Source organism: Balaenoptera acutorostrata, chromosome 2, assembly GCF_949987535.1.
Source record: "Balaenoptera acutorostrata chromosome 2, mBalAcu1.1, whole genome shotgun sequence".
In the NCBI taxonomy this organism is placed as follows: Eukaryota; Metazoa; Chordata; class Mammalia; order Artiodactyla; family Balaenopteridae; genus Balaenoptera; species Balaenoptera acutorostrata.
The window spans coordinates 171,579,850-171,594,840 of NC_080065.1; the positions used below are offsets into that span (position 1 = coordinate 171,579,850).

Consider the following 14,991-nt stretch of genomic DNA (forward strand, 5'->3'; position numbering starts at 1 on the left):
GTCTCAGGGCCAGGAACTGCCCTGCTAGCATCCAAACCCACCCACGTTGCCTGGCTAAAAGGCAAGTGGACAGAGACGCCACAGAGGTAGAGCTTAAGCCAGAACTGCAAAGGGAGGGCTGGGTCCAGTTCTGACCTGGCCTGTACTTGTCCTGGTGACATCGGACAGGACACTGGTCATAAGGAACACAGCAATGTCCCCTGCTCTGCCCATCCCACGTTTGGGCAGGCTTACTCCACTCTCAGAAGGAGAAAAGTGCCAAAAGGTTTAAAATAAACAAAATCAAAAAGGCCTCAAAATACTACAGTGAAAATGCCAGCACTTGTGTGCCTCTTACTAAGAGACACCAAGGCCCTCTCCATGACATAGAGCCTGGCAAAGTCGCCGCTCCCCAAACTCTCCAGGAGCATCTACCGTGTGAAGGTATCTATGGGCACTAGGCCTCAAGGCCACAAGAAGGCTCATCCTCAGATGAGGGAAAGGGCAGCATTGGTCTGTGACCAAAATGACCACATGATCTCAGATGACTCCCCATAATCTCCAGAAGGGGGCACTGGGCTTCTCTGGGCTGGTGAGAAGAGCCTAGACAGCTACTAAGACTGGGCCCTCCTCTTGAACAGGCCTCAGACGTGCTGGCCTTCCTTATCCCAGGGAGCCCCTTCCCCAGCTCCAGGGGCACACCCACTAACCTTGATTGTGCTCATGTCCATGGGGTGCTTGATGATGTCACAGTAGTCATGCAGGCCCAGCGCCTCCACGTCCACGGGCTTGTAGAAAGGCCAGGCGTAAGCTGCGTGCTTCTTGGCAAACATCTCCTTGAGAATGCCACTACAGCACTTGAGCTGCTCCGAGACCTTGCTGCTTTTATCTGGCGCTGGGTGCTGCTGCGAGTCGGGCACGTCCTTCTTCGGGGGCTTAACAGGCCGGCTGCTCTCCCGCCGGGGGCCCACCAGCTTGGTGGTCTTGGGCTCCGGGGGCAGTGAGGGTGGCTCATGAATGGGGTCGATGGTGGTGGGGGTGGTGGTGTCCGCTTTCCTCTTAACCCCCTTCTTTGTCTGCCGAGAGCACAGGCGCGATAGGCACGGTCAGAGGCAGCGGCCGGCACAGCGGGCCCTCAGGGTCACTCCTGAATCCAGGTCCTTTCTAGGGTCTCAACACTCACAGGGAACAGGGCCCAAAGGTAAATTCCACAGGTGAAGGACTGAAGACAGGGAAACCCTGTCCCACCACTCTGTTCTGCAGCTGGGACAGGACCCTGCCAGTGGCAGGAGAAAGCACATAACTGAGTGTGGGATCTGCTCACCAGAGGCCAAAGAGACTTCTGAAAGCAGTTTCCTACATGCCAGGGACCTCTCCCAGAGCCAACCTCTGTCACTCTGGCCACCCATGGGAGGCACATTTCAGAGACTGTTTAGACAGCATCTGCAAATATGCAGTCTAAATTAGAAATGGGAAGCGGGGCAGCAACCCCCTGGAAGGTGTTACTCAATTACGGGATCTGTGGGTCAGCAAGACAGCAGCTTTTAGGCTGTGCTGATTTAAACACAGCTTGATCCCCCCAGGTCCTAAATACCCACAAGTGCCCTGGGAGCCAGAAGCATCAGCAAGGATAGGTGACTGTCTTCTGTAAGCCTCACTACAATGGAGTGGAAGGGGAGGCAAGGGTCATCTAGCTGAGGTGACCGGAGCCAGCCAGTGGTAAGGCTAGGCCACACACACGCACAGGACGCTCACCTTCACAGGCTGTGGGGTGGCCGCGATGATGGGCGGGTGGCTCTGCACAGGCTGGGGGGCTGGTGCGGGCGGGGGCAGTGGCTGGGGGGGCACCGGCGGGGGTGTCTGCAGTGGCTGGGGAGGCACCACTGTCATGACAGGGGTCTGGACGATGAGGTCAGGGGTGACAGCGGGGAAGGGGTGAGGTGTGGCCTGCACGGGTGGAGGATTCTGCTGAGGGGTCTGGGTCTGCGGAGGAGTCGATGCTTGCGTTGTGTTTGGTACCGTAGAGACGCCAGGTTTTGCTGTCCCTACCAATCATAAAAGGGACAGGTGGTTAGATGCCATGCCTGCACGCTGGCTGACCTTGTGGGGACACTGTCACATGTGGCAAGCACACATCGGCGTGGGCATGGCAAACAGTGTCTCTGTAACTATTTGTCTAAGAGACAGAACAGCCTAAATACCTTGGACCTCAGCCAAATCTGTCCACCTGTCCCAGGGGGCTCTGAGAGCAGTGGCATACCACATTCCACACTTCCTGGGGTGTCCTGGCTCCAAGTCCTGATTTGGGGACTCGGGCACAGAGACCCCTTCACGAGCATGAAGGCTTGAGCCAAAGGAACAGGAAACACACGCTGAGAGTCAGCACCAGGACACTGACAGCAAAAAAATGCTCCTTGGTGCTTTCAGGCAGAGCTGTCCTCATTCCCAGAAACACTGTCTTCTGAGTAAGCATTTCTGGCAGGGGGCCGGAATCAGCAGCCCTGGCCAAGGTTTCTGGAAATTGGCCACCCCCACCTCTCTGAATCACAGGGGGAGGCTGGACGGCTGCTGCCCTTCATGACCGGCTCAGACTGCCTCCCTGCAGTTGTGTGAGTGAGCCAAAACACACGAGGCCCTACATCCACCCCATGTAAAGACCAAACCCCTTGTCCCAGGCAGGGAGGATGGGGCTCCTTGGTTGTAAGGATATTGGACGCCTCTGGGCAGGTTCCATGGCTAAGGGGTGACCCTCAAGACCAGCTCTCCTTGGCTACCCCTCAGCACTGCAGGGGATCTAGCCAACCCCCTCTGCTCCCATGAAGCCACCACTTCCACGTGGGATAGGAAGTCACGTGAAAGCCCACTCCTTAGAGAAGCAAACAACTCACAGCACAGGCTACCTTGCAAACATCACCTTTCTGCAGCACGGAGCTGCGGATGGCAAGATGCAGAAGGCAGCTGTTTAAACTTTTCCTAGACAGAAACATTTCATGAGTAGGCTACTCCCTACCAGCTGGCCTTCAGAATCCTGTGTCAGGCTGGGGGGCAGGGGTAGGTGCTAAGATAGACAAAGACGGCTTGACTTCAGAAGGCTATCAAATAGCAGGCATGGCTCCAACACAAGTGTATTAATAAATAATTCAAATAACAAACCTTAAGGCTCTAAGACTGGAATATTAATTAAAACTGCCCTTGATCAGGTTAATTTATCTAAAATGAAAAACAAAGACTATGGCACTGGTGGGATGAAGAATTCAAATAATTTAAAAATGCTTTGGGGCTTCCCTGGTGGCGCAGTGGTTGAGAGTCTGCCTGCTAATGCAGGGGACGCGGGTTCGAGCCCTGGTCTGGGAGGATCCCACATGCCGCGGAGCAGCTGGGTCCGTAAGCCACAGCTGCTGAGCCTGCGCGTCTGGAGCCTGTGCCCCGCAACGGGAGGGGCCGCGATAGTGAGAGGCCCGCGCACCGCGATGAAGAGCGGTCCCCGTACCGCGATGAAGAGTGGCCCCCACTTGCCGTAACCAGAGAAAGCCCTCGCACGAACTGAAGACCCAACACAGCCAAAAATAAATAAATAAATAAATAAAGTAGCTATAAAATTAAAAAAAAAAAAATGCTTTGAAAAAGTTATACTTCCTTTTTAACTGAAGTCCATCAAAAAAAAAAAAAAAAAAAAAAGGCTAGGCCCAATTTTTTCTACTTTGCTGGAGGGTCACATGGTCATATGACCCTCTGGGCTGGTTCCCCTGATGAACCTGGCCTCACCATACCCAAACAGCAACAAGGCAGGGAGTGTATAACATAGTTGTCTTCCCATCACTCCCAGTCTCCCTGTGAAATTGGAGAAGGCTGGCAAAGACTAGGGAGAAATAAAGCCAATTTCCCTGCTTTACTGTTCCCCAGTATATCCCCAAAGCGGCTCACTGGGGCTTGCGGAAATGCCCATTTCACACTGCCTTAAGGGTCCCCACTTTGCCACAGGCTATTTCAGTGTGAAGCTAATAGTGCTGGGGACACGGAAGGTACCCTACCTGCTTCTTTCCTCCCACGTCCTCTTCCTTTTGCCTGGACTATCATGATCTCAGTTTCTTCAGTGGGCAGTTCGTTGATTTTTTGCAAGAAGAGCTTCTCCAGAGCTTCTGCCATTAAGACTATGTCATCTCCAGGCTAAAAGAGGAGACACATGGGGTGAGGGTTGGAAAGCCCTCCCCACCTTTCTAGACAGAACAAGAGCTCCCCACCCTATGCCCCAAAGTGTGGAGCATCATATTCAGGGTCCTTCCCCAATCTAAACCCCAAAGGGCCAAAACACAGCTATCCTACCTGGCATCATGGAGGCTTCATATGCCTGCAGGTCGGCTGCCTCTCTAGTCTTTTAACCTCTGGCTTGAGAAACCATCCCAATGCCTTAAGTATCTATCAAGCACTGCCAACCACACACAGGGGCCCCCCTTGCACTACAGCCTCCTTCGACATAATTCAACTTCACTAGCATTATCTGAATTACACAGGATTTCTTGCCACAGATACATGAGCAGGGCTCCAATAATGTTCCCTAGTATATCCCCAAAGCAGCTCACTGGGGCTTGGGGAAATGCCCACTTCACACTGCCACGTGCTGTTCCCACTCAGCTCTAAATGGAGAACCTCATCTGTCCACATTTCCCTTAAACCTAGTGGTGAGAGCTGAGACTTTAAACAAATGATCTGGCTTCAAGACACAATCGAGCTGAATGGTTTGGCTACTGGGTTAAGTGACATTTACGTCTACAAGTAAGACCCTGTAAGGGGACACTTGATTCTATGGCCATTAGCTGCCAATGGTCATGTCCACAGTTCCAGATGAGGCAGGCGGGCCCCACTGTACCCTCTCTCACATTTAGGTGTCTGTTTGAGCACACCTTTGTACAACTGTATCTTGGTAGGCTCCTTCCTGACAATTTGTGTCATCCAAACAGACTTTTTAATGAGTCGTCACTGTCCTTTTCACACCTTCTCTACTAGACATGCTCAAGAACCAAAGTCCCAAGGGTATCAGAAGCACATGCTTCCAGCTAACAAGGACTGCTTGGAAACACGACCAAAATGTTTTTGGCCTCAAAAGAAACACACCCAGTCACAGGCAAAACCAGCAGTCCCATTTACCTCTGCTGCCAATGGTCTCCTCTCGTTGGACTCTGATCCCACCTGCACCCAGCACCCCTGCCCAATGGGTTCCAGACACGCCCACCTCCTTCTTTACCTTCTCCTTCTCCATCAGCCTCCACATCTCACCTTGTTGTAGATGTAACAATTTGTAAACATAGTGTTGAAGTCCTGGATACATTCCTGAGCATTCCAGTAATAGTTGTTTTCCAAGCGCTTCTTTATTGTTCCCATATCCATAGGTGTTTTAATGATCTTATAGTAATCCTGGAGAGCAGAGAGAGCAAAAGGCCAATGTCACCTCTGCAGCCATGCAGTACTCACAGGTGGGCCTGCAGATGTCACTCCAGGTCACTCTACAGACATGCAGACCTAAGCTCTTCCATGGCATCAGTGAGCCATCTCATGGGGATCCCAAGATAAAGTGGATCAGGGAAGGATTACTAAAAGCTGGGTGGCAATTTACAGAAAAAATGTGCAAGTTTGCCAGCTGTCCTGTCTGGGAACAGGCTAGGCTGTCTTTCCTGAGATCTATGTTCTCCTCTATTTTTTTTGATGTTAAAATGTCCTTTCATTTTTAGTAAGTAATGCGGAAAGCATACAACCTTTAAAAAAGTGGTTCTTATCGGGTAAAATAACCCGTGGTAATTTCTACTTTCTCCCCCTGTTTCAAATTTTCCACATCCATAAAATGCAAAATCCTACAGAACCAGCATTCAAGCCCACCCGTAACAACTGGATCCCTTGCTTCCTGTCACACTAAAGAACCAAGGAGCAAAAGCCTCTACCTTCAGTTCATCGCACTTCCATTTCTTTTACCTGCACAGTCTACCACTAAGGATCCACTAGTATCTGGATACAGTTCAACAACTAACCAGGTTAAGTGCCAGATGAGGAATCAAATGGACAGCCCTCACAATCCTTAGTAAAAACAAAACAAAAAACACCACACAAACCCCTCTGCCCCCTGCCCCCCCCACCGCCCCCGCCCCCGGCAGCAGACCCACTCCTCAAACCTTCGGATCTTACTCTACAAGTGCTAAACAGAAGAAGCCAGACGGCAGGCGTAGATGTCCTAAAGCCCTTCAAATCAAACTCTCTTCTACCATCATAACTTTTTCTAAATCGAAACCTATTCTAAAACCAAATGCTTATTTTTAACATCAACCACAGGAGGAATTTGGGGACAGATCAGGCAGTGCCCAGGTTTCCAGGTGGAAGGACCACAGAGAGCCAGGCAAAAAGGGGGACCTGCATACAGCCAGCCAGCCCCACTGAGAACCACATTCTCTGAAGCTCCCGCAATTAGACTCAGGTGAAGTTATCAGAACCAAGTCCAAGGGGAAGCCTGACAGCAGAGGGGCAGGCCTATGCTTTAGCAAGCACCGAGGTCCTGCCCAGGAACAATGGTGGACAATACTGAAAAGGTGAGCAAGCGGTGTGAGGTTCTGAGTTGCTCTGACACCCATGAGAAAGGAATAGAAGCCACTGGCATACACATAGGGCTGGCAAAGATCACAGCCCTGCCCAGCCTCAAGGGGCTACTGAACCAGACCTTCTACGTTACATTTGCTCTGACCACCTTTCCCAAGAGAACCAAGTCCAAATATATCTGCCCCAGGGGAAATTTAGATTTTATTCCACGGCCAAAGGTCTACTTAGAATGGTGTCAGGTGCTTGAATTGGCCTCAGTGTGTCAAAAGTGGTTCAAGGCCCAACAGGATAGTGGTTGAGGACAGAGTAGGAAAGAGGAGGTAAGATGATGACAGAAGAGGATGGGGGCTGGGAGGACTGAAAGGGAGACAGGGGTTTAGGGGCATGACAATCCAACTGTACATGTGTTCTGAATGAAAGAGGCACAAGCATTCTAATAAGAAGCCCAGCAAGGAACAGGGGCCAAAACACAGGTAAAGATCTAGAAGGCATCAGAAAACAGAAAAAGAATGAACCCTTTTTTGAGGTGGCCCTATTAATATTTCCTGGAGAAGGGGATGTCCCTGGAAAACTGGGCATTAGTATGACATTGCTCCCAGCCAAACAGCCCTGCCCCACTCCTCAGGGTTAGCCCCTAGCTCTCCCACCTCTCTTCTTCCTACATCAGAGCTGCTGAGGGTGACATCTAGTCACACTGTGGCCCCTGGGGAGCCTGGCCTCCACTTCAGAGAATGACCTCAAACTCCCAAACCCCTTGGCCTAACAGACTACCCACCCGTGTCTGTCCTGCTGGCTGGGATGCTGCCTTCTCAGGATCTCAAGTCCCCCAGTTCCCCTTTCTCCTTAGTTTTCACCCTCTCAGCTCTCCTTGCCTCTGCACCCCCTGCATCTTCCTGTAACAAACCAACCCCTCCTCCATCTGGCCCTGCCGCGCTTTCCCTTCAAAGCCAAGTTTCTTGAAATGATGGCTTCACATCCTCACCTTCTTATTCACACCGTCGCGAATCTGGTTTCTACTTCTGCGTCACATCTTCCTAAGGTCACCAATGCCCTCCTAAAGGCCAACAGTAGGGTCAGGTCGGAATCCTCATCTGTTTGACCTCCCTGTAGTCTCTGACGTAGAAACTTGGGGGACTGCTCTCTGCGGGTGATTCTCCTGGCCTCCCGCCTCCCTCCAGTGCTATAAGAGCTGTGGGCCCCCCTTGGATTCCAACCCCCAGCTCCTTCTCTCCCCATTCTTTGCATTTGCTCTGGGAAGGTCACCTCACCTGTGGACCCCGCAGGGCCCAGTCCATTAGCCCAGCTAGAAACTGGTATAGCAAGCTCTCCCAAGAGCCTCCCCCCAGTGACGGGTTCGCTGCCTCTACTCCTGATTGTGGTCAATGATGAGAGTGACCTCTGAAGTGCAGATTTGGTGAGGACCCTTCTTCTGTTCCCATGCCCTTTCCTCAGTCGGTTCGTGACCCAGACCTGCAGTTCCCCCTCCTGACTCTCTTCCCCTGAGTGCATATGATGGGTATTCAACGGATAGATAGTACCGGCCAGCTGTTACAGACACAGCAACTTTCAAGCAAGGAAGGTCACGCTGGTGTGTCCCTCCTTCTTGAAACCGGACGCCTGGCAGAGGCTGAGGATCCTATACCCATGCAGCTCTAACCCGTAAACCCATATCTGGGTCAACTGCAACAATCATCTAATTCCAATTCCCTCGCCCAGGTGAGTGTGTGGGATTTGGCAAACAGCAGAGGGCAATTTAAAGACAATTAGTCCTTGATGCTTTGAAGAAAGGAAAAAATTAACACATTTATCCCGTTTGCTCCCGAGGTTCAGTTAGAGGTACAAGTTGAGTTTCCAGAACCATTTGCTAGGAATGTGGGCAAATGGAAAGCTCTCAAAGGAAAAAGGAGAGGAACAGGGGTACAAAAGAACAAAGGCAAGTGCGGTGTGGCCACAACAAGGCAGGCAGGTGTGAGCGGGTGTGCAGAGGCAGCCAGAGACAAAGCTGCACCCATACTCCCTTCTCTCCATCCAGGCCACCTCCACGTACCTGGCTCCCTGGGAGTTATTCTACTACCCTTCCCTGCCCTGTGCTCTGGGTGATGATGACAACACCAGTACCAGAAGAGGTACTGCAGCAAGCCAGTCCCTCTCACAATCTGACCAACCACATCTGCTGAACCTACTGGGCGAAGCGGGCTGACCACATCTGAGGAGGGAGGGCCCGGACCATCAAGTGACCCCACTTTAGCTCCCCATGGAATTGAAAGGCAAGCTGCAAGCAGCCCTCTACCCGTTTCAACATCTCTACAGAATATTTCCCACAATGCTAGTATCAAAGAAACCAGTTATTATTTAGGCCAATGAGCATGTTTTCTCTCCTTCCCTACTTCCATTCATCAGGACTGCTGAAACCACTCAGTCAAGGGCCTCGTGGGTGCTGGAGTTCAGAGCTGGACCCCGCACTTTTCACAATGACTCCAAAGGCATCTCTACCCTCCCGTAAATCCACCCTCACCAGGAGCAACACAGGAGGAGACCTGAGGACGGCAGCCCCGGACCCTGCCCAAGTTACTCACAGGGAGGTTTAGCTTGACGGCATCCACAGGCTGCTGGAAAGGCCACGCAAACTGGTGTTTCCATAGTGTCTTGAGCACCACTTTGAGCAGATATTGCAGTTGGTTGGTCTGCCTCTTGGGCTTGTTGGGGTTGGAAGTCTCCGGGGGAGGGGGGTTGGTGCTGGCTGTGTTGGCTTGCTGGGGTTGGGCCTGGGCCTGCGTTGTAGACATTTGGGTAGTTTCTAGTCCATCCCCCATTACTGGCAGATTTCTCAATCTCGTCCCAGGGCCGCTCTCCGCAGACATGCTACTGATCCCATCACATTCTTCACTGGGCACTCTACAAGGGAAGAGAAAATCTACCATCAGAGACCAGGCAGCAGATGGGTGCCACTCACAATGACACATCTCCCAAGGCTGTGGCCTCCAAAGGCTGAGCTCCTCTGGTGAAGACTGATCAGGTTGGCTGGGGAGACACTCCATGCACTGACTAAAAGGGCCCCAGTGAGCGTGCTCCTCAAAGATTCATCATCCAGTAGGGAAGAGAGATCAGGTACCAACTCCGAGGGCCAGGACATGGAGTCTAGAGTCAACCAGGAGCTGGAAGGGTCTATGGGAGCTATGGAGTTCACAGGGAAGTGGGTACAATACGCGACAAACCAAGTTTTCACATCTGAGTTTTTACGGGACACTGTGTATGAGAGAGGATGATTTGCAAGCCCCAAATCATGTCGTTTTCATTAAAATTCTTATTTGTATTTGTGGCTCATGAAGCATCTAGCCAAGTGAGTAATTCCACTTGGTGAGTGGGGGCCAGGCAGGACGGAGCAGGAAGGCCAGGCTGCCCACTCCTGACTAGCCCACGCAGTCCACTGCTGAGTGCTCACACTTATGAAGAACATTTTCTTGGTAACTTAAATCATGCATGTTTGCTGATTACAGAAATACCACAAGGTAACTGTGGTAACATAAAAATGAATCCATACTTGACCTACTGTTCTATTAACCAGCTTTTCAAAGCTTATTTAGAAAGGTGTAGAGGGGCACCTCCTGTGATCGGCTAGGGGCTTGGGGGTGGCACATGAGCCCTCCCCTCCATCAATGCTTTATTTATTAGCACTCTGTCCTGTGCACTGCCCTCAACAACGCCTGCTTCAAGACACACCATGAGCATCCCTGCAAGGGCGACTTTGTGCACCTGTCCAGTTATTCTAACAGGACAACCACAGGGCAGTGGGTTCATGTTTTTAATGTCAAACTGTCCCTCAGAAACACACTAACCCAGTGGTCCCCAACCTTTTTGGCACCAGGGACCAGTTTCGTGGAAGACAATTTTTCCACGGAAGGCGGGGGTGGGGGGGTGGGGGGGTGGGGGCTGGGTGTATGGTTCAGGTGGTAATGTGAGCGATGGGGAGAAACAGATGAAGCTTCACTCGCTGGCCCGCCGCTCACCTCTTGCTGTGCAGCCCGGTTCCTAACAGCCTGCGGACCAATGCTGGGGGTTGGGGACCCCTGCACTAACCCACCCCTTACTCAGAATGCCGAGTTTCTTCACTCTATTAATGAGAAGAAACATCTGCTCAAAAGTACTGATCTGCACTTTTTGTGCACTATTTTTCTGGCACCTTTCTGAGGGCAAGAAAAAGGAATAATCAGTCTCTGGAGGAAGAAAAGACTGAAAGTAAGCTAGGAGCTGCCTGCATGTAATGAGCAACTCCAGTAATAAACCTAGGAGTTCAGTGAGGGTAAGAAAACCTCTGTGGCTGAGGAAGTCAGGCAAGGGCTTAGGAAAAGAGGGAAGATTTTTAGGACCACAGGTGCTCGTAGGCAGAGGGCACAAGAAAAAACACAGCAAGCTGGCTGGCTCTGTCACAGCTTTCTTTCTGGAACACACTTAGCACATACTAGGCACTCTAGTTGCTGATGAATTACTTTATAATTCAGTTCAAGTGTAATTTGAAACAAGGTTCTCACAGTGGTTTCTGTAAATGCAGTTCTAGCAAATTACCAAATTTTAAAGCACAAGGGGAGAACTTGCTATGTAAAAGCAACTCAGTGGTGAGTTCCTCATGGGGGGCTGTGGAGAGCTGGGCCTCTTGGCCCGAGGCCTGACAAAACTGACATGGCCAGGGAGATCGCTTTCCTTCCAGGGTGCTCTGGTTGATTACAGGTCTAGTTATCAAATGGCCAGAGAGAACACATGAAGAGAGTGCTGCTCCAAGGAAAAGGCTGCCGCAGGGCGGGAACCTGTGCGGGAGCAGCCCATGGCCACTGCATGCAAGACTCTGGATCTTAGCAATTGTCCAATGCTGGAGGAAGGGCGTGTTACAGCAGTGCGAGTTAGGTGTCTAGATGTGGTCTTGCATCTGATGCTAAACTTAACTATTTAATGATGTCCAACTGCTTTCAAGATGCCAGCAAGAATTTAAGAGTTTACGCCCTCCCAGGTAACTCCCAAGACCCAAGAGGAAAGGGACAGCTCCTATGACAACTTCTAAGTTCTCTACACAGAGAACAGCAGCCCAGGAAGAACACTTACAGGAAGGAGGGTTTGCAGGTGCAAAGCCGATCCCTGATACCTCTCTTGCACACACGGTGCTAGAGATGGGGAAGGGACACCCAAAGCTAAAACCAGATGGGCATCTGGCATAAGAATGTGATGGGGACTGGAGGTGGAGACTGGCTGGCCAGCAGCCCGTGGAAAGCATCCCCAAAGCCAAGAGAGCAGTGTGCTAGGAGTTCAGGACCACGAAGGGACACTTCCTGAAGCAACTTAATTTGATGATGGGCTGATGAAACTTTGCAATAGCACAACAAGCTCGAAGGAGCATTGTGGACTACAATAGTTTCCAAAGGCAGACATGACTGGATAGGCCTGCTTCAGGCTCTGGGGATACAAGGCACTTCCCTTTTCCCATCAGGGGTACTTCTGGTACAAGTATGGCCAGAACTAAGGGCCATGTGGTCCTGGGAAGAAGTGTCATGCAATGAATCAAGGTGGGACAGTGGGGATGGAGGTGCAACTGGTGGGAGGGAGGTACATGAAGTGCACCTGGCTGGGAGCTTGGAAAGGACAGGGTGGATCCTGGAGCCCTGACTTGAGTAAACATACCCCAAAGAAAGCAGGATGGGGTCACATACAGATCCAGGGAGAGGGAGCATCCAAAGGCTGGGATAAGGTGTAGAATCATCAGGAAGGGCTTGCTCAGAGAAGAGAAGAGAAGAGAAGAGAAGAGAGGGAAGAAAGAACAAGGGGCTAGGCTGAATCACTTGAAACTGAGTGTAATGTGGGAGGAAGGGAGGAATCTGGCTGAGAGCATGTCACTGCTGACCTAAGGTGAAGCAGGATGTGAGGGCAGCCTAAGGAGGCGACAGAAGGAGGCAGTACCTGGAAGCTGCATTTGGCTGTGCATGGAGCTTTGCAGACAAAAAGCATGCCTTCCATTCCTAAAGTGATTGGGCAAGGAAGAGAGAAAAGATTTCTCCAAGTTCTGAGGTTTAGTTGATAAAGAGTGGGACCTCAATCTCAGAGAAGCAGGGTCTATAGCCACCTGCAGAGTGACATGCTAGGGCTCAGGTGGGGCCATGGGAGGGTTCACAGAACCGTGTCCCTGAAGGCACCAGGGAAGCACAGACTGCCTTTAGGTAGATGGCATTTAATTACTTACTCCCCTCTTTTCATTTCTTTTTATTCTCATTCCAGCATTGATAAGCAAAGTCCCTGTTTGTGCCAGTGTGAAAGGTGCTCAGAGGTGTCAGCAGACGATACTATTATTTGGATGGAATTTAACATCATTGTTTTGTTCTCGTGGTTTTTAATTTTACTGATATCCATGTGTGGCTCCTGATTTAGTTTCCTTTCAAAATAAAGGTACTATAAACAAAACAGTAAACTCATTAAAAAAAAAAGAAAAACCCCACAGTTAAGTATGCAAGTATCAAGACAGGGAAGGACAAGGATAAAGTGGGAGTGGTGAGGGCAGCCTGGCCTGTGGCCTCACTCTGTGACCCTCTCCAGAGGAGAGCCAGCCAAGACTTACTGCAGATTCCAGGTGGGGAAGCCAGTGGGCTAGGAGAATTTGTAGAAAACTGCTGGAAGGAGGCAGGACGGAGAGGCATCCACAAGATGGCAGAGACTATGGAGCACTCCCTCGCAAACCCTCCACAGGTAAGTGGATGGGGATGATCTTTTATTGGGCAACAACAGAAACTGGGGTTTGGGGCTAGTAAGACAGAAGGGGGAGACGCTGGCCACAAATGAGATACAGAGAGATACAGGATATGCTGAGTGCTTGGACACAAGTATTGACAGAGGAGCAGCACCACAGAGAAGGAAATATGTCAGTGGGGTTTAAGGACACCTGGAGTCGGCTGGGAGAGGGTTTTCATGCAGCAGGATCAACATGCCCAAAGGAGCAAAAGGGGATGAATGTAACTCTGGCCCCATCAGGAAGGGAGTCTTGGATGTGCTGGAGAAGCAAGCAAGGGAGGGAGGGTGGCATTAAGTGAGGATCTTGTTAAGTGAGGATCAAGAATGACGTGCAGTTTGGTTTCCACTATTAGAGCTCTCCTAGAAAGCAGCCCAGGAATTACACAGCCAAGCATATGCCAGGTGAGCTATGGCACATAAAGGACAGGAGCAGCCCCATCCTGAAGGAGACATTCTGGCCCTAGGACAGTGGAGCTCTGTCAGCCACAAGGATGCAGGTTGCTGGGGGGGGGTGGGGGGCGGGGAGCCAAGCCCATCCCACCAGGAGGAAGCAGCCCCATAAATTTTCCATTAAGTAATGACATTCTGGAACTCCTCAAGCAGTGTCCCCGAGGCAAGATGAAATCAAGGTAAATGACTTCTGGAGCTTCCGGGCTGGGCTGTGCCTGTTCTCTCTCCAAATGGACTCTCAGCAAAGCCAAAGGATGGAGGGGTCTGGACACAATCACTTTCCTTCACCTTCAAGCCAGGCCCACATGGGCCCTTGAAGCAAGGAAGCTGAATTTTCTGCTCAAAAAATGAACAGACCTTTTTCTACAGAAAAACTGACCCTTTAACTTTGTCTTATCTCTGCTTTAAATCACTACGTCTACCACAGAGGCCAAAACACCCTTTTTAGCCTGCCAGCTCACATCTGACAGTGACATTTAAATCCTCACAACTCTGAGATTGCTTCTAGCCTCATCCTCACTTTAAAGATAAGGAAACCAGGGCACAGAGAAGTAACTTACCCAGGAAGTGGAAAGATAGGCCACTTCTATTATGGGCTGCTGTGGCCCATAATCTGACACGATTCCTGGGAAGTTTCAGTTGAGCTTTGAGAAATCCCCATTTGTGAGCTGAACATGCACCCCCAGGAGGGTCCAATGCAAACAGCCAGGATGGGCTGGCCCATCTTAAGTAACATGAAAAACTAAGCACAAGACCCACATACTTGTAACAACTGAGGTCAATTTATAAGGAAAAAAAATGCTGGAGGTTGCCAGCTCAAATGAGAAGGCATGATACGTGTTTGACAGATGAGATGGGATCCATAAATATATCAAAGTTTGTCTACGACGCTCTGAGGACAACCAATGACAGGTGACACCCACGGCTCCAATATGAGGGATCATGAAAGACGACAACTGAGCCATGGGGATAACCATGGGATGCTTTGGGCTCCTGTTCTGTACCCACTTGGGGCCCAGGCAGGACTCGCACCTCAAGAAGCCACACCCAGACAGTCTGTAGCTTGCAGCTCAGCCCTCCCAGGACTGTGGGCAAGTAAACTCCTTGGGAAACTTTAAGAATTGGGAAACTTTAAGAAGCCATTCATGCATACTGCAGCAAAACACCAGAATCTCTAGTCTGTTGTGGGCCAAGAAAGAGAGGCACTGGTGAGCAGCG

General features: G+C 50.8%; 1 protein-coding gene across 5 annotated transcripts in view; it reads right to left on the minus strand.

Annotated features, from left to right (window-relative positions):
- Window positions 1–14,991, minus strand: part of BRD4 (bromodomain containing 4) — an 81,814-nt gene that overhangs the window by 25,198 nt on the left and 41,625 nt on the right. For 4 of the 5 annotated variants that reach the window (XM_057538244.1, XM_057538229.1, XM_057538235.1 and 1 more), the window contains exons 2-6: window positions 9,135–9,453; window positions 5,254–5,391; window positions 4,011–4,146; window positions 1,735–2,024; window positions 690–1,055 (exon numbers count right to left, since the gene is read on the minus strand). In XM_057538244.1, coding sequence (XP_057394227.1) covers window positions 690–1,055; window positions 1,735–2,024; window positions 4,011–4,146; window positions 5,254–5,391; window positions 9,135–9,419 — 1,215 coding nt within the window. In that variant the 5' untranslated portion in view covers window positions 9,420–9,453. Of the gene's footprint in view, window positions 1–689; window positions 1,056–1,734; window positions 2,025–4,010; window positions 4,147–5,253; window positions 5,392–7,540; window positions 7,613–9,134; window positions 9,454–14,991 lie in introns of those variants that run through there. The other variant, XM_057538249.1, reaches the window with a different exon arrangement.